Here is a 20,534-nt window from a genome sequence, read left to right on the forward strand (position 1 = left end):
TATTTAAAGCCCTTATTCTTTCAAACCACCCTGTAGTTTAGGTCCCAGGCAACTGTCAATAGAATCTCACCTGACTCTCCTAAATATGAAATAGAGTCAAGTGTTTGCATATATAATTGACTTAAGAAGTGGCTATATTCATATAGAAAACCATCTCTTTTTCTATATGATGTTTTCAAGTTCACACCGTGAAATTATGGAGGGGCTGAAATGAAATTGCCCATTTTGTGGAGAGAACATGCTGACATTGTAAGAAATGGAAGAGAGGTGTCAAAAAAGTCTGCAGGAATAAAAGTTACATATGTGTTGATAATCTAGAAATCTTCTGTCTTTATAATTGTGTGGTCTGTGACAGATTAACAAGCATAGACAAGAAAAGACCGTAGCTCATCTTAGTGGGAGACGGTCTGTGCTGGATATGAGGTGGAGGCAGGCTGGGCAACAATGGCCTGGTGCAGCAGTGGGGGTTGGGGGGAACCAATCTTGGTTACAATAAACTAACAAAGTGGTTCTCAAAGTATCCTGATCGTCAGTCATCTGAATAGAACAGAGCAATGGTTCCAAAGTTTCCTAATCTTCAGTTACCCTGTTTAGCTAATCTTTAGTTTAACAGCAGATTTATCACTCTTTAAGTTATGGTGGCTAGTGCCTAGATGGGTTTTCATGCTGCGTTCATGCTGATAAAGAGTTCTTCATCTCCAACCAGTTTTTTCTCAAGGACTGAAAGCATGCTCAGGATGGACTCTTCACCTGTCTCCATCTTCTCTCCTGACCTCACCACCTCTATGTTGCAGCAGGAAGTACAGTAGAATTTTGAGTCAAGAACAGTAGGGTTTCTGTCTAACCTTCCTGTTGGCCACTGTGTGGCACCCTATCCCAGCTGGGGAGAGTAATAATAAATACCTCCTGTGAATCTTACATGGTTATTTTGAGAGACAGCAAGGCCCATGTGAAACCATCCTGGAAGCTTTAGAATTTCTTAGGTGGCCATCTTTATTCTTATTTGTTTTATTAAGCCATAGGAAGATAGAAACCTGATAGATAGCTGAAGCTTCTGGATACTCTGGTATTTTGTCAGTATCAATGGTCTATCAGTAAATACTTGTTGAATATGAATTTTCTCTCTTCCTTCTAAAAGCTGTTTGGTTTGTTAGTGAGGCCTGGAAGGAGATGTGAGACTGGTTGGCTGGGAAATTGTCAACTTACTCTATAGCGCCCAGTCCATAGACTCTTAGAAAATGTCACCTCATCATCTAAGTGTGTCAAGGCTTCTGGGTTGCTCCTCTATGAGAACATCTGTGTTCATTGTTTTGTGGTTATTTGTTGTTAATGGGTTTTCTTAATGTTTCTCTAGAAGTCATATCTTCAACTTTCTAATTAAGACAGATATTGAGACACAAACTTAGAGTGGGAGAGAGCCAAAGCATAAGAGACTGTTAAAAACTGAGAACAAACTGAGAGTAGATGGGGGGTGGGAGGGAGGGCAGGGTGGGTGATGGGTATTGAGGAGGGCACCTTTTGGGATGAGCACTGGGTGTTGTATGGAAACCAATTTGACAGTAAATTTCATATATTAAAAAATAAAAAAATAAAAAAAATAAAAAAATAAAAAAAAATAAAAAAAATAAAAAGACACAAACTTATTATTAAGAGAATGCAGGGAATGACTCAAAACCATGAGTTTTAGATTTGTATTAACAAAACTTTACATGGTGCACAATCTGTGTGGGGCCTTGTGCTTGGCATGGAAGACAGAGTCCCAGGGCCACCATTTTCTCCCTGAGTTTTCACTTTCTTTTAAAAGCAGTTTTTTTTAAAACATTTATTTACCATTGAGAGACAGAGAGGAAGAGTGTGAGAAGGGGAGGGGCAGAGAGAGAGAGGGAGACACAGAATCTGAAGCAGGCTCCAGGCTCCGAGCTGTCAGCACAGAGCCCGACGTGGGGCTCGAACTCACAAACTGCAAGATCATGACCTGAGCCAAAGTCAGATGCTCAACCAACTGAGCCAGCCAGGCGCCCACTAAGTTTTCACTTTCTGAATTTCCTCCTAGTTGTATGTTCTTGACAGCCTCTCCTTGGCTCTGAGCCAGGTATCAGTTGTTCAAGTTGTTCATGGTCTTGAGGATGCCCTTTCTTCCTTCTTGTGGCTTCACAAGGATTTGCTTGCTTTGTTTGTTTGTTTTTGTTTGTTTGTTTCTCATTCTTACCAAGACTGACTTGGGATGACCATGTATTTTATTTCCTTAGAGGTTCTCCCAAATTAACCCCCAGGTCTATTTTGGTTTAATGGTTTTACTGCCAGTGACATCAAGGTAAATAGTAATAACAGATGTCTTGGGTTGGTTCTCCAGAAGCAGACTCTGAAGTGAGGATTTGGGGAAAGGATTTATTAGGAAAATCCCAAGAAAAACTCAGGTGAGATGTGAGGCACTGGGACTGGAAGGGAAAGGTAGACATTAGGCCAAATCCCAGGTGACTGCAAAATCCCATGGTGGTAGTTTCCAGATGATGAAGTCACACTTAGCATTTTTCTCAGTAGGGTAAGGGTATGCTAGTATTTATCCTACCCTTCCACACCCTGCTCATCAATCATTCATTAAGGACTAGCACTGGGATTTCACTTCCAGCCTCTTTCTCTCCCAAGTGCTCTAGCAAAGTGGGTCTATGATAGTTGCTGTGTGGGAGGCACCAAGGGCAGGGGCATGTGGGCATGGTGAAGGATGGGACACAGATGGAGTCCTGTACAGTCACAATGAGGAAAGCTCAAAGATCCACAAGTCCTATACTTCCAGTGCTCTACGTCCTCAGTGCTGTGAGCACACAATCCTTCATCCAGGAAGGCCTCTCCCTGCAGGCACAGTTAGATCTTGCCAGTGGTTTTGAGCTGTGGGCCATTCATACTCAAGTGGGTAATTTACTCCTCAGAGGATCTGAAATGATGACTCTTCTCTCAGTTTCTCCTGGCTCTGCCCAGGAAAGGTCATCACACAGCATTCCCACATACATACTCCTCACCCATGGGTGCCAGGGATGTAACATGGGCCTGATACCTGTCCTTAATTATAAGGAAGATGGAGAGGGGATACAAAATTAGAGGTAATTAGACTTTTGGAAAGTCATCATTTTAGGGACTTTTTGTTCCAGTAGGAGCTTTCATATTACACAAGTGTTTTGCTGTTGATAAGAGGTTTTTTCTTGGGGGGGGGGGTTCTTTTTTGTTTTTTAAGCCTTTATTTACTCTTGAGAGAGAGAGACAGAGCATGAGCGAGGGAGGGGTGGGGGGGGGGGGACACAGAATCCGAAGCAGGCTCCAGGCTCTGAGCTGTCAACACAGAGCCCGAGGTGGGGCTCAAACTCACAAGCCTTGAGATCATGACCTGAGCAGATGTCAGATACTCAACCAATTGAGCCACCCAGGTGCCCCCATTTTTCTTTTTCTTAACCTTTGTTTCTTCCTTTTGCTTCTACATAAAGGGAGTTTACAGATGTAGACATTTTGGAACAGAATGAACATTCTTCTGGGTTCAGCAGGTTTATAGTGACCTGTTTGTGTTTTCACATATGTATAGTTTACAGTTAAACATTCCTACCAGTCACATGAGCAAGCTCGGGCAAAAAGAAAGTTTTTCTCTGTGCTTGTTCTGACATTTTGCATCCTAATAAATTCACAGTGGAACTAATGCAGCTGTCTTCTTGGAAAATATAAAGTTTGGAAGAGGATTGCTACTATTCATAGCTATGTAATAGTTTGTTTTATACTGTGTGGAGTTGTAGTTATAAACATGAAAGCAGCTGGCAATAAATGACTTTATGACAGCTATTTCCAAGGTATAATGAAGAAAACAAAAACAAAGTTATTGCTTATAATTATGGTGCCTGGGTGAGCTTGCACAATGTACTTCAAACATTTCACTGGCCAATTCCATGTGATCTCATTCACAGTCTCCTCTAAATGACCTTGGCCTTCAGGTTATTTAGCCTTGGACATGGGAGCCTTTGCATTTTCCAGTGCAATTAGTTAAGGAGAGAGCATCCTTTGCTCTGTTCACCCATGTAATGTGGGTAAAAAGTGGAATTAAAGAATTTTCTTTATTATTGATGAGGTTTTATATGAGAAAAATAAATGTTTGAGGGCAGTAGATTGTAAATATTCTCAAAATTTTAAATGTACTTTTTTTTAACCCAGTGGTTAAAGAAGTTAATTTCATTTCTAGAAATAGATCCTACTAGAATACTGTTAAGTACATAAAGGCAAGTCAAGAATGTGTATTGCAGGTTTGTTACAGCAAAAGTTACAAACAGCCTACATATTCATCAATGTGGCAATATTAGATGAACAGTGTAACCATGCCATAGAATAGTACAAACCTTACAAACATGAGGTGGATCAATGTGCCCAGACATTAAAGGGTCACCAAGATCGAGGACATGAAAAAAGAAAGCTAATATCAAAACATCAACTACAGGGAATGCTCTAATTTGTGTAGAAAAAAAATATATGACAATGTTTATATATGCCCTAGAACTCAATTGTGTATTCATTCAAACATTCAGCTATTTTATTGAGTTCTAGGCTACATTTTAGGTGCTGGCGATATGACAACAAGTAAAACCAAAGTCTTCTTGGGAGTTGCATGCCAGTGGGGGAACTGAAAGAGAGGACACAAAGAACAGCAAACAACTGTGTGTCAGGTGGTGTAGGAATCATAAAGACATACAAAGCAGCCTAAGGCAATAGAGGGTAATTTAGAGGCCAGAAAGAGCCTCTTTGAGGACGTGACATTTGATCGGAGATCTAAAAGGAACATGTGCCAGGCAGTGGGGACAGCGAGGCCAAAGTCCGTAAAGCAGGATTGTGTTTTGTGTGTTTGGAGAACAAAAGGAGGCCAGTGTGGCTGCAACTCTGTGAGCAAAGGGAAAAATGGAAGGAAAGGAGCGGGGAGAGGAAGCTAGGAGCCAGATCACTGGGAGCTTGAAGGCCATGGTCTGGACTTCAAGTTCTATTTACAGTGTGGTGGGAAGTGAGTAGAGAAGTGAGATCAGGAAAAAGACCCAATTTTATTTAGGCTTTAAAATGTAAATACGTGGAGTGGGATGCTGCTCACCGTACTATTGACCATGATGGCCTTGGAGGGAGGGCATTCTAGTTTAGTGAGAGGAAGGGGGGGATGTGACTGTAGGAGAAGTTCTCACTGATTTCTGCCGACACCAGTCTTGTTTGAGACTTTGGGAATGTATTCAAACATTACTTATATAATTAAGAAGTATTAAAGGCAAAACATAGAATCAGTTATTCCTTATGCAATAAATAGATAGATAGATAGATCCCTTATGTAGTATTCCTTTCTGTGATCTTGAGCAGCTTTGCATCCATGGCCTTACTGGTCCCCCATGTATATTAAAAGGGGGTAATATGTTCTATATCACAAGATTGTTCATGACAATGAATCAGATAATATACATAGAGCTCTTAGCCCAGTGCTTGGCACATTATAGTAATTTAAAAAATGGCAACTCTTATTTTTGCCATGCTGCCACCCCCCATGTCCAAACACTGTAAGGCACTCAGGATGCAATGAAATTCCTTGTCTCTCTGTTATCTTTATCCTGAGCTATAGAATATGATAAGAAGCCATTTTGTAGCATCATAGAATTAAATAGCTGAATAAAGCATTTAATCCAACTGTGCTCTTTTCATAGATGGAAAAACAGAGGCACCGAGAAGATACACTGGTGGTTCTCAGATTTAAAGCTAATGAGTGACTCTGATCTCTTGCATTCCAATTCATATTTCTACTGCATTAGTATTTCCCTAATTTTAAACATTCACATTTCACCTTCTAATATGATGATTATCTAATATTTTAATTGACTCTTTAAGTACTTTTATTCTCAAAGGAAACTATAATATCACCCTAAGTGGAAAACCAGTATTCCTTCTTATAATTCATTACAATGACTTAGAGTTTTAGCATATTTATATGATTGCTTTTGCCACAGTAATGCTGTGTAACAAACAACCCCAAAACTTAGTGACATAATGACAAGCACATCTTCCTTGCTCACACACCTGTGGGTTCACAGGGATGACACAGCTGCCCTAGGCTGGTTTAAGATTCTACTTGTCTCAGCCTCAGGCTTCATGAGCTATGTTCTTCTCATTGTTCTCCTCTAAAGTCAGGAATATAAAAGTTCAACTCTAAATGTCATGTCTACTATTATCCCATTGACCAAACTAAGTCATATGCTCAGTCCATCATCAGTGATGCAAGGAAAATACATCTTCCCCTAGTGGAGCGACTGCAAAATCAGATGGTAAAGCATGTAGGTACAAGGGGGGATGAAGGCTTGAAAAAAGTAATGGGGATATATGGTATATCAAAATAATATGTAGACATTACAGTGAAATGAGTAATGACTATCTCTTTGCCATGTCAAAATATCTTGAATACTCCTAGAGTTAGGCATATCATAGTTTGAGAAATAATCAAATACCCTGCATTCTGGATAAGGGACTATGGCACAACCCACTATGCTGATAACTAAACACCTAAAGACAAAGAATGGTACCCTGATGTTCATTGTTTCTAAGATGCTCATTTCCTTATAACCCATATCCTATCTTCTTTGAAAGTAGGATGTCTCTTATAGCCTGGGATATTTTACAGTCAATGATAGTCGTGGTGAGTTTTTGCTGCCTGTACATGGGTACACTTGGTTATCATTCCCAGTGGACTTACTGTTCAGCTGCAACCTCTTGACTTTCAGTCCGTCAACCAATTAGGGGCCATATGAGAAGGAGGTGTGTGTTTGGCTGTTGTCTGAAAATTTTGTTGGCAACAGAGATGGAGCCAGCTTCAAAATTTTCAGAGAAGGAGTTAGAAGCCTAGAAGAAACATCCAGAGTCAACAGTGGAGCTCTTGTGAAGAACTGGATCAACAACACCTTTCTTGAGAGCACAAAGATGAAACTGTGGAGAACTCTTTCCTATGACTCTGCAGTGGAAAGTGATTCAGAAGTACGGGACTCTGAATGTGGACAAGTTTTAGGAAAACTTAACCAGTTTATCTCTTTTAATCTATTCTTTAGAGCAAGATGTGATTTAAGAAATCATCTAAATAAAGGCAAACTAGCAATTTCAGTTAAGTATACAATAAAAATCTAAATGGTAAGAAAACATGTGTTATATTTCAACTTATAGAGCTTCCTCTTAGGGGTACACAAAGTACAACAAAATAATGGTGTTTTTTACAATCAATGGCTTCCTCAGTGAAATGGGATATATAATTAAAAAATGGTTAAATGGAAGGTGTATCAGGTAACATGCTTTTGCTTGCAAATAATGGAAAATCTAACTAAAACCGACTAAACAATAAAGTGTTGGCTCAGCAATTGAAAGATTCTCAAGACTGGGAACACTTTACAGTTAATTTACAGCAACAGCTCACAGATATCAGAACTCTCCATCTCTCCTTGTAGCTAAGGGGGGATGTGTGCTACTTACTTAGTTCAGTCGACACCTTCATGTGCAGCTGAAGGTGGAGTTAGTCCTACCCAGCTGGCAAGGCTGTTGCATAAGCAATGGGTAGATGCAAAGAACATAAATAAAGAAGAGAGAAAGTGTATGGAAACCAATTTGACAATAAACTTCATATATTGAAAAAATAAATTAATTAATTAAAATAAATAAATAAATAAATAAATAAATAAATAAATAAATAAAACTTGATTTCTAAGGACTGGTGGTCCTGAAAAGTGAAAAAAAAAAAAAAAAAAAAAAAAAAAAAGAAGAGAGAAAGAAATTCCCACTTTACAGGAAAGCATTAACCAAGAATCAAGGGTCAGGGAAAAGCAAGGGATGGTTATGATGTTGGCTTAGGACTTATTGCCTGAGTTTTGAGGCACTATTAGAATCAAGATAAATAAGGCAGTGGGGTATTTCCTTCCTTGCCCTCAAATGGAGAAGTGGAAATAGATGTTCAAGAGAATGGGAGGCATAGTCTACAGCCTTAAGGATTTCAGTGTTTTTTACAAATGTACTTGAAACCAACATGCTAGGTTAGGGAAGTATTTTCCAGGTAGTGGCTCAGTCTACAATTTCACAAAAGAAAAAATCCTGTCTCACTCTCCAAGTCAAATTATTATTTTCCCCCAAGAAAGCAAGTGCGTATTGACATAGAAAAATACGCTGAAAAGTCAAGTGTTACGAAACAAGTTTCTGATGGCTATATGCTGGGGCCTGATTAGCATGGAGACTTTTGCTCTTGGGGCTTCTGTAAGGAGAATATGGAGCCTTACAAATTAGGCTGGTGATGTCATTCCCCAAGTTCCACAGGTGACTGCTGAGTTATGTGCACTTGAAACAAACCAGGCTAATTGGCTGGGTTTTGGTACAATCTATCATTCTTCCACAGAAGAGGATTTTTGTGGGAGGTGGTTATGTTAACCACAACTTTGAAATAAAGAAATCCCATGCTACTCACTTCTGGTGACACCATCAGAAATTTATTATGGCAAAGAACACAGACTATGTGCTGTAAAATCCCTTAGATGAGCTCACTTGCTCACCTTCTTTCTCAATCTCTCTGTCTCTCCTCTCTCTCTTTCTCCCCCCTCTCCTGTCTCTCTCTACCTCTCTCCCTCCCTCCCTCCCTCCCATCCCTCTCCCTCTCCCTCTGCCTCTCCCTCTCCCTCTCCCTGTCTCTCAATAAAAAGTGATTAAGGGAGATTTAGTTTGGATGAATTACATGCAAGGTTGTTTTACATAAAACAAACTTTTTCCATGATACTGTATTTCAGTCTGTGCTTTATCATTGCTTTTTTGTTTGAATGAATGCAATAATATTACCAAAGCCATCCTCCATTACACCACCATTTGCCTTCACATTCAAGGCAACGATGTCATTTTCCGATGAAGCTATTTGTCCTTGTTAACAAAGGCAAGGCAGTTGGTACATTCAGACTCAATTACCAAGTTGCATGATTGATTCAAAGATATTGCTGGGAGCTGAGGCAAATGAAAGTTGCCATTAACTGTTCAGTATGTTCTCTTCTGCTAGATCTAATGGGAAAAAAAGACTCGTATAGCTGACCCTAAGAGGGAAACGGAAGGGAGTTAGATCAGTTACCAAGGAGGCAGACTCTGAGACAAAGATTATGGTGCAAGATGTTTATTAAGATGTGCCCTTGGGATCCACACCTGGAGAAGAGAGGGGAGGGAAGCAGGAGTGGGTAGAGGGAAAGATGTGCTGTGATGCAAGTCCAATGATGGCTTCACTGAACCCGTTGGGAGCTCTGGAGCTGGTAGGGCCCTTTAGTGTTGCACTGAATTGAGCTAAGATGAACCAAGGCCTTGCCACTCTGTATTAACTAGTCTTTGGATGTGGACTGTCCGGAAGGAGTATGACCCTGAGTGGAGTAGCCCTTTGCATCTGAGGCAATCCCTGGAAGAGTTGATAGAGGCTGTCTGCTGACAGCACTGCTGGGGTCTAGACCCCAGATTCTAGGGCAGTTGTCCTCAACCAGAGATGATTTTGACCCTAGGGGACATTTGACAATGCCTAGGAATAGATTTGATTGTCACAACTGGGGGGGCGGGGGGGGGATGCCACTGGCATCAAGTGGATAGAGAGAGTCCAGGGATGCCACCAACCATCTCACAATGTACAACACAGCCCCCAGTAACAAAGCGTTATCTGGTCGGAAATATCAATAGAGCTGAGTCTGGGAAGCCCTGCTGTAGGGTAACAATTTCCCCTTGGTGGCCATGCCAGTGCCCACCTCAGGAATCAGCATTAATCGAGATATTACTATCTGTCAGATTCAATGCTCTGTGTTCCTTATTTCTCCTAAGCTTCCCCCAGACCCTTTGAAGTGAGTCTCATTTCCTCATTTGTTTCTATTTACTAATGAGGGAACTGATGTTCAGGAAAGTTCAGTAAACTACCCAACATCGTGAACTGGAAAGATGCCCAGGTGCAATTTACAGTGGGCTTGCTTGTCGAAAACATGCTATCTTCTGGCCTCTGCTTGATGGCTCCGTGTAGCAATTCTCAAACCTTTCTCTTTCTCTATTGCAATCACAAAAATGGGTGTTTACGTATTCAGTTCACTCTCATGGAATTCCTGGGGCATGACCTGTAGACTCACTTCCCTCTATCTCATTTAAAAAGCAGAGTGGAACATGAGTGAGCACGGCACACATGGGGATGACCCTGAATCCTCTCTAGTTTGTATTTGTATTTTCAGGTAGGCCATCCCTGAACTCTGAGCCCTTTCTATTACTATCAAATTGCTTACAGTGAGCATGCAGCTGGTTTTCATATGGAGAGAAAGGCCTGTCAGTGGTCTTGGTGAATGCCTTTAAAAAGATGAGAATATTTCCAGGAGGATTTGTTTCACACTCTCTCAGTCATTTGAGCGTCTGACTTCAGCTCAGGCTCAGGTCATGATCTCACAGTTCGGTTTGTGAGTTCAAGCCCCACATCAGGCTCTCTGCTGTCAGTGCAGAGCCCACTTGGGATCCTCTGTCCCCGTCTTCCTCTGTGTGTGTGTGTCTCTCTCTCTCTCTCTCTCAAAAATAAAACATAAAAAAAGAAACAGTAGCACTTCACTGTTCCTGGTGAAGGAACAGAAAAAAGAAACTTATCATTTTGCAGACATATAGGTGAGCTCAAGAGTCCAGTATTACTCTTTCTCAAACAAAATCACATAAATTGTGACTTTTTAAATAGGACATCCATGTAAAGATAATAAACATACAGTCTATAAAAATGTTAAGGAAAATAAAATATAGTACACACTTAACCCAAAGATATAAAGAAAAAAGATAGACATTGCATCATTATTGAGCTCAGTAATAATGCTTGTTATTACAAACAGCTGCAGTTCTTAGATTCTGTAGCACAGTATCAGTCACATGTTTCAAAAATTCTGTCATCGATTTCTACAGCCCATTTCTATATGGTGAATGCTAGCATCTTCATTTTCAACTGAAAAATAAAAAGACCAGAAAGATGAAAACAACTTGATTAAATTTACACAGAGGTACGTTGGCAGAGGACATTGCTATGCTCAGATCATGCTCCTCTGTTAGAGAGCCTAATTTAGAGTTAGCTGTATATTCACATTTGTTCCTACACTCTTTCAGTCAAATTCTTTAAATATTGCTAGGTAAAATATGGGGTCTTAGTCATTTGGGCTGCTATCACAAATTACCACAGACTGAGTGGCTTCAACAACACACATTTATTTCTCACAGTTCCGGAGGCTGGGAAGTCTGAGACCAAGATGCCAGCAGATCTGGTTAAACCTGGAAAGGGGCTTGCAGATGGCTGTCTTCTCATCGTAACTTCTGGAGGGGAAGAGCAGAGAATGCTAGCTCTCTTCCTCTTCTTATCAGAACTCCAAGCCTGTCATGGGGTCTCTACCATCCCCCTCCTAACTTCCGAAGATTCCACCTCCAGATACCATCACGTTAGGGCTTCAACATATAAATTTGGGGAGACACAAACATTCAGTCCGTTGCATAAGGTATAAGCAGTAGTGTGTCTGTAAATGGTGAAAAAACTTGGGTGCCTTGGTGGCTCAGTCAGTTAAGTGTCTGACTCGTGATCTCTACTCAGGTCATAATCTCATGGTGTGTCGACTGCTTGGGATTTTGTCTCTCCTTCTCTCTGCCCCTCACCTGCTTGCATTCTCTCTCTCTCTCTCTCAAAATAAATAAATACAATTTAAACAAACCTGACTCTAAAAAATGAGTATGTATGTATATACATGTATTTAAAATTTTACTAATAAAAGGAATGTGTAGCACACAACTTACAAATAAAAATAAAATATACAATATATATTACTTATTATATATAATACATGTGTTATACATTTAATAATAAATTATTATAAATTCTATACAGCAGATTGATTCTTACAAAAAACTTTTGTAAATGTTACAAAAATTTTGCATCTATAGCCAACCTGTGGTTTCCACTGACCCACAAGTATGGTCCAATATGAAGGTTGATTAATGTTTTCAAGTTTTAAGCTACCAACATGACCTCTCTCTCTCTCTCTCTCCCTCTCAAAATAAATAAATAAGCATTTAAAAATTTATAATATATAATATACTTATATGTTATATAACATATGATATATTTATAAATGTATATGATATTTATATTATATATAATATATTATTCATTATTTATATTATATTACATATTATATAAATGTATAATAGGCATAGGTCTTCTCAAGAGCAGAGGTAATAGTAAAATGTGGCAAACTAATTAGGAAGTGATGAGATGATTTCTGAATATTTATTTTATATATAACATTTCATTGCAGGCTTATATGACTTAATTTCTTAATTATAACTAGATTTAACAGTTGGTTCACAAGATTCCTGGAAATTTGACAGTTGACTCTTGGGAGCTGATGTGATTGCTGCTGATAAGGAGAAGTTTTCAGTTTTGATACATCCATTTCCACAGTGTCTCCTTCTCCAACTGAGTAGGGTTTCAGAGGTCTGAGCATATGAATAGAGAACATCCCATATCAAGCAAATAGATACTGAAATAGATGATGTCAGCAAAGCTGTTCCTTTAAAATTTATTGTTATTTTTGTGGTTTATTCACAGGCATTTCCCTGCATCTCAACCGGCATTTATGGTAAGTGATCTAGCTTTTGATAATGTTTGTATTTCTTTATTTTGTTGTTAAAGGCAAGGCTAACAGGAGAAATAAGAGGTCCTCTGATAGATATAGTTTTCTGTGCTTTAAAGAGACTCAAAAGACAGGTAGAGTCTCTGAGTCCTACTGTGAACTCTGAAGAGGCTATTCAGGTATTCTGTGTTCTTGGATTTTATTGTATTGGATACCACCTGTAATGATTTGATACACTGTGGCACAATGTCTCTGGTTAAATGAAAAATCTTGCTTTAGTAAGATTTAACCTCTAATAGGGTTTTCTTTCATAAAGTAAGGCTTTTCTCTTACGTGAATCATTATGCACATAAAGCCTAGCATTATCATTATTTTGTTGTTAGCTACAAAATAATGGAAGCATTGATATGTATGCACATGCATGTATCAGTATATTTAATTTAAAAAAAAACCCTAAGAAGTGGCTGTTGATAAAAACAAATTAATTTTTGTGATCTTCACTTATATATTTTTAGTCTTGAGGGACTGTTTTAAAAAGTGACTGCTTCACTTACAGATAGAGGCAAAATGTTCTTGTAATCACTTGTTTTCACTAACCTAAAGCTCTCTAAACATTATTTTACCTACAATGACATTTCCTGGTGCTTTTTTCCCTCAAGCCATTATTAAATCTGTTTTACAATATTAAGGTAACATGGGGTTTAGTTTTCATTTTAGAGTTTTCTAATCAAGAAAAATACATTAGACCCTTATGAACTCAAACTTCTCACATGGTGGCTCTTAACTGAAAAATAAAATATGTACAAATGTAAAGAAATAATTTAAATTCATCACTCCAGGGAAGAGATATCTAGAATGATGTCAAAGGTAGGAGATTTATTTCTTCTTAATATGGTATTTATTTTGAAGATCTTAGTGAGAATAAAATGGAAAACATAAGCCTGAATCAAATTAAATGAGGAAGGATTTGGTCACATCATTTAAGAATTTAAGGCATGCCTTTTTTCCTCTCTAGATTCCACTATAGCCTATGTTTATGGAAGCAATGGACACTGGGCTGGAGAGGGATAACTGGACCATCTGTATAATCTCTCTCATGGCAATTCTTCCTACCTTAGGGATGCCTAGTTAGAGATCTTAAATATTTGTTTAAAGGAAACAGTAAATGCAAAGTTTTGCCTGAGCAAGAGCCCACATCTCCCTTTCATCTTGTCTGGAGTCAAGCATCTCCTCTGCTTGTGCTCCCTCTCTCTCTAAAAATAAAAGAGAGAGAGAGAGAGAGAGAGAGAGAGAGAGAGAGAGAGAGAGAGAAGGAGGGAGAATCTTAAGCAGAATCCATCCTAGTGCAGAGCCATACACGGGGCTCTATCCCACAACTCTGGGATCATGATCTGAGCCAAAATCAAGAGATGGCTCCTCAACCAACTGAGCCACCAGGCACCCAATTACTCCAGTTCTCTTGTGGACCATTTAGCATTTTGCAACTTGGAATTTATTTCCTATGTCCCTTGTGAAGTCAGCTTTCTGATTAGTCCCTGATTCTCTCCCGGTACTCATATATTATAGATCAGTCCTTCTCTCACTCTTGCTCCAAACCCTGCTCTGCTCTTCATTATCCAGATAAGTTTTACTTTTCTCTCAATTTATTGGATTTGAAACAATACTTTATTTAAATAAATTGGTCCACAGCTCAAAAGAAAAATTTTAAAAAGGAAACAAACAAAATCCACAACACTTTGTAAGTCATGTGAGAATGGATCTAGAGAAAATATTCACAACAATCTCCTGGTTCTAGGTCCCCTCCTTTCTTAATATATTTTCTACCATACTAGATTAATTTTTTCTAAAATACCACTTGGTGCATGTTTCCCGTCTGCTCAGGAGCCTTTGATCATATTCCATTACTTGCAGGTTAACATTTACTCTTTCTGGACTGAACAATAGGTGCCTTATGTATCTCCCTAAACCAGTGCTTTCAAAATTTGTGAAGAGAGGGGCGCCTGGGTAGCTCAGTCGGTTAAGCCTCTGACTTCCACTCAGGTCATGATCTCACTGCACCTGTGTTCAAGCCCCGCATAGGGCTCTGTGCTGAGAGCTCAGAGCTTGGAGCCTGCTTCAGATTCTGTCTCCATCTCTCTGCCCCTTCCCTGCTGGTTCCCTCTGTCTCTCTCTCTCTCTCTCTCTCTCTCTCTCCCTCTCCCTCCCTCTCTATCTCTCTGTCTCAAATATAAAATAAAAAAAAAAATTTGTGAAGAGAGAAGACATCTCTTTCTCAAGGATGTGAATTGGTGTGCCAAGGAATTTGTATGTGCTTTGTTTTTATATCTGTATTTTTTAATTTATTTTGAGTTTATTTTGAGAATCCCAGGCAGACTCCATGCCCTTAGTGCAGAGCCCAATGTGGGGATCGAGCTCACGAACCATGATGACCTGAGCCGAGATCAAGTCAGGTGCTTAAACAGCTGCACCACACAGGTGCCCACTTTTGTGTCTTTAAAAGGATGATTTACTCTCCAGCATTTCCTAAGGTTATTTGACCTTTGTTATTTTCTCAGCTTTCTCAGGACTTGTGTTTTCTCCAGAATATAGCTGGAGAGATTTCTTATCATATACCCAGTGTGGACACATCTTCTGTCACCCTCAGATGAGCTGATAAGTCTCAGAACATGTTATATAACTTGCCAGGTTCAATCCTGTGTTCTTCCTTATAAGATGCTCACACATGCCCACATTCTCATATGCACACACACTCATACACACATGTGCGCTGAAGTCACACAGACGTTGACCACCACTGCTCTTTCCCCCATCCCTAAATAAAGACATACTGTGCACACTTAGGCAGGCAACTATTAATCTCTGAGAAGTCTTGAATATGCCAACTCTTAGTGGTCATTATATCTTTTGAAATCTTTCAGCATTATAATCCGAACAATTAACAATGGCTCTTTCATATTTGTCCCATAGATGTTTGTTTACATATCCTGTGCTCACAGCCAGTTTGGAATTCTTTAGTGAGCATGGATTCACTTGTGCATATTCTGTGCACAGCCAGTGCCTAGTGTTTTATCTATAGGACAAGCTCAGCAAATATTTGCTGTTTGATAGCAAGGATAATGATTATAACCCAAAGTGTTGCCTAACTGAAGATACACAAGAAACAGAATTGTTGATTGGCAAAATAACTGATAGAGAAAGGTTTCCTAGTCAGTATTTTCCTGATGGACAAACATCTCTATTTGAGGAAAAACAAATATGCTTCTCAAAAGCATTCTCAACTAAAAATGGTATTTGTGAGAATGGCACTATCCACCTTGTTAAGGTAAAATGAAAACTCAAGAACTTTTTCAGTCAGAGAGCCAAGCCATACACATCACTTAACTTCACTTAAGAACATGCCCCTTTGGGCGCCTGGGTGACTCGGTCGGTTGGGCGTCCGACTTCGGCTCGGGTCATGATCTGGCGGTCCGTGAGTTCGAGCCCCGCGTCGGGCTCTGTGCTGACAGCTCAGAGCCTGGGGCCTGTTTCGGATTCTGTGTCTCCCTCCCTCTGACCCTCCCCCGTTCATGCTCTGTCTCTCTCTGTCTCAAAAATCAATAAACGTTAAAAAAAATTTTTTTTAATAAAAAAAAAAAGAACATGCCCCTTTGTTGTTTATTATGGCCCATGGAACAATGGTCAGTCAGAGAGGTACAGATTGGCCCCGAGGCCCTACCCTAACTTCTCTGGACATACCAGCCCACTTGCCTGTCTGCTGTGATTTCTTAGACACTTGTTTTCTTTAGATTTACAAATCTTTACTTTTAGATTTATGGCCTACAAACCCACTGTAACTCTGGTTGCACTACAACAAAGTTTTGACTATGGTACAGCTATCATTTGAAAGGGGGTTGGTTATTTAATTGCCAAAACTGATCTCATACCGGGGTAATTTCAACAGTAAGCATTCTCATTTCGTGGAAACTCAGACATCATCACCACACTCACAGTGTGTCTGGAGCATCTGGCATACACCAGTACGTTGGAGGTCTTTTAGCTACAGAGGAAACCTGTGCCCTCCCAGCCTCTCCCCACTCCTCAGCCTTTTAAGGAGCGACCTTGGTGGCGGCAAAACCCGCCACCCCTTCCTGAGAGACACACACTGATGAGTATCCGCTGTGCAACACAACTGCATTTTGGGAAGGCACACGATGAGAACAAGCCCTGCCCGCTTTGAAGTTCTCCTGGAAGAGGAACCAGACTTTTCCACTCTGACTTCCAGTAACTGCTGTGACTGTTCCAACATAATGCTTCCAGAGGGCACCAGACTCTGCTTACACTCAGGATGAAAAGCCACATTTGGTAAAATACCAAAGAAAAGCCGGTGTTACTTTTGGAAAAATAGATCCAGATGAGGCTTACAGGGGCTCTAAACTCCCAGATTCCTGTGAAAGATTTGAATTGGCTGCTGAACCAGTCTCAGAGGGACAGATTTGAACTTCCCTGATGGACATTTCAGATCTCGTGCGTGCCTTCTGCCCTTTGAGCCTGACTTGGACGCTTTGGTGCTAATAAGTTTAACAAAAGAGGCTAGACATGATACATGGCAATGGAATTTTTACTGAGAAGTGAACAGCAAAAATAATTTTAGTCCGTTTTATGAGAGTCAATATAGTTAACAGAAATGAAGTCCAGGTGGAAAAGTGTATCCCTTGAGTAATTGGGAAAATATTCTCTGTGGAGTAAAAGAAAAAACTTGAATCTTGCTTTCCAGGTAAGAGGTGGCGGTTTTAGAGAGGAAGGAATTTCAGACATTGAGTTATTGGCTGGAAATTTGTGGAAGAAATTTAAGCAGCGTAACTTAGCTAAAAGCAGCTCTCGTATTTAGTCAATATATTTCTGTTATCAGTGTTGAAGGCCTGTTTCTATCACATCACCTGGCGTCCCTCTGCTTTCTTTGAAATGCTGCCAGAACACAGCTTTTCTAATTGAATCCCTCATTTGCATTCACATTTGCTCTTTTGCTTCTAACTGGTAAAAAGAAGATGAGCCCAATGTTTCTTTAACCTTATCCCTACTGGGCAAATATATATATATATATATATATATATATATATATATATATATATATATATAATCACTACATCTGTCCAAATTCGCAGACATGACTTGGAAAGAAACCAGGACATCCTCCAACGGCAATGCTTAGGGCATGCTCTCTGTCAACTTTAAATGCTGACAGATTTCAGAGGGTGTGACAACTATTGCCGTGCAATTCTGGGCTCGCTGGGAGAGTTATCTTATGTAATACACTTGGGAACCAGAGCAAAATTGACAAAAATGTGTGCCCCTCCCTTTTATCTCCCTGACAGTTCTCCCCTCCCTCTTGGCTTTCTTCTTTTCCCTTTGAAATTTCCATTTGCTTTGAAAATTTCCTTTCAGGTGGTCTAATGATGACTCTTTTCTCCCTCATAAATTCCCTTCTCTGACATCCTGTTTTTTGCCCTGGTCACCTTGTCCCCACTATATGAAACCTTGTTGCTCTTGGCAATCCTCTGGTTAATTGCTGGCCCTCAAAACAAAGTAACATTAGAATCAGTGTAACTTACTTCCCTTTGGTTAAATGCAGTAGTGGGTCAAACCTGCCTCAAATATACCATATTTGAATATTATTTTACAGGCTGATCCTAATGAAGCACTGGGAAAAACAGATCAATAGACACAAAATTCTAGCTATTAAATTGTTTCTAACCCTCTGAGTGCTTGCCATTTGAATAGACGATTTTAGCAAAAACACTCACACATGCACACATTTATTCATTCATCCCACAAAATGTGGTAAAACTCCCCTCTTGTTCTCTCTAAGCTACATGGATGTTTCATAATAAAAAGGCATGAAACTAAGAAACCAAAAGTACTACCTTTGCTCTGGAAAAGAGTTGCACGTGTCTAGCAACAATTTACATACGCTTGTTCAGCTTCCATAAAAATCACAGTGAGACTCACAGGCAGAGTTACCCCAGGGGACCTCCCAAAAGAGATGAAAATCCTGGAAACTTAGCCTTCTGGTGCTACAGATGCAGTGAATGACACCGGTGTCATTCTCCCTGGTGTTCTGTTCAAACTGAATGATTTAGGACTTAATTAAAAGATTAAGTGTTTCCAAAAGTCATAAAGATTACAAGTTGATTACTGTTCCTGAGGTGTGGATGTCTACCTCCTTGCAGTTGCATCAAGGTAAAAGCTTGACTGAGGGCTAAAAGGTGGAAACGAATTCAAATCCACCCTTCCTCAGAGGGCACCACTTATTGTTACGCTACATTAAAAAAAAACAGCTTTGTTATAGAGAAAGTATTAAAACAGTAAGCCTTTTAAGGAAATAGGAAAGCCACTTCGCACAGTAGTAACTCTGGGAATATCTTTCAGTCTCATTGAAAAATAGGAGCTCTATTAAGACGTTGTCCCTAGGGAACTATTTGAGAGCATCTAAGAATTGGCCACACTTTCAGTTCGATCAGTGAAATAAGTTCCATGCGTTTTGCTTCTTCTTCTCATCCAGTCTCAAATGACATTCCTTTTTCTTGCCCTTTACACATACTTGTATCTGAAGGGTGAGTTTAAATAAACATAGCTCAGCTCCCTTTCTGAAGGATGTAAAAACAATTCTGACAATTCTTAGAGAAGTCAAGTATGCTTAGCTCTTTAGGACAATGATTTTCATGTCAAATCCTTTTTAGTCAATGATCATATTTTTAAAATGCATCTTGAGATGCATTTGGAAGAGACTATATTAGTTAAAGTTAAGCTGTTGTAACAAAGAGACTCTAAAATACAGTGGCTTAGTGAATAGAGATGTTTATTTCTCTCTATGCTAACAATTCCAAAGTGAGCATTCAGCTTGTGGGAGGATTTGTTCCATTCTGTCATTTAAGGAACCAGAAATCTACCATGGTGTCAAATAGTTGCTCTGTCTACCTTAAGCCATTGTTCTCATAAATTTACTTGCCCTGGTCCCAGCAAAAGAAATGCTTTTGATGGTCTCACACCCTATCTTAGGATGCAGAGAAGCACTTGTCACTTTGATCTGTTTTCCCTTGGAGAAAAATTCGCCTCCTGGATGTCTAGTGTAGAATCCATGTTTCTCTGTGTATTTTTTAAGTGTATTTATTTGTTTTGAGGCAGAGAGAGAGAGAGAGGGAGAGAGCATTGAGTGGGGGAGGGGCAGAGAGAGAGGGGGAGAGAGAGAGAATCCCAAGCAGGCTCTGCACTGTCAGCGCAAAGCCTGTGGGATTCCATCCCAAGAATTGTGAGATCATGACCTGAACTGAAATCAAGAGTCAGATGCTTAACCGACTGAGCCACCCAGGCACCCCTGGAATCCACATTTCTGACTACAATTTTGTTATGTGGAAAGAAGGAGATTTGAATTATCATGGAATTCTACATATCATTAGTCAAGAGGAAAAGCAAAGCAAATTAAATCGAACAGGCCACTGATAGGTAATTTAGTTTGGAGCAGTGTCATCTACCCAGAATCCATAAATATTTTTGAACACTGATAGTCCTTATTTTGTAAGAATATTTGGTAATTTTGATAGTATATACTTTATCAAAATGCCTTTATAATCCTGAACCCTGAGAAATTTGAAAGTGTGGAAATCCTAAGGCATCAGGACAATGACCTATCATTAGTTCCAGTATATTTAGACCTTAATATCTCATCTCAATTATATTCACATTTTTTCACATACTCCTTCACATATTCACATATTCACATACTCCTTCAAAATTGGCAGACATATCAGTGGAAACTAAAATCAATATATTGAGAATTAATAAATAATTATATTATTTATTACATTTGAAATTTTGGCCCATTTCCATAGAAAT

General features: G+C 39.5%; 1 protein-coding gene across 1 annotated transcript in view; it reads left to right on the top strand.

Annotated features, from left to right (window-relative positions):
* The window catches only part of MACROD2 (mono-ADP ribosylhydrolase 2), a 2,023,701-nt gene that overhangs the window by 1,444,702 nt on the left and 558,465 nt on the right, over window positions 1-20,534 (top strand). Inside the window, exon 7 of the mRNA XM_042931649.1 lies at window positions 12,641-12,671. Within this exon, the coding sequence (XP_042787583.1) occupies window positions 12,641-12,671 (31 nt within the window). The remainder of the gene's footprint in view (window positions 1-12,640; window positions 12,672-20,534) is intronic.

Source organism: Panthera leo, chromosome A3, assembly GCF_018350215.1.
Source record: "Panthera leo isolate Ple1 chromosome A3, P.leo_Ple1_pat1.1, whole genome shotgun sequence".
In the NCBI taxonomy this organism is placed as follows: Eukaryota; Metazoa; Chordata; class Mammalia; order Carnivora; family Felidae; genus Panthera; species Panthera leo.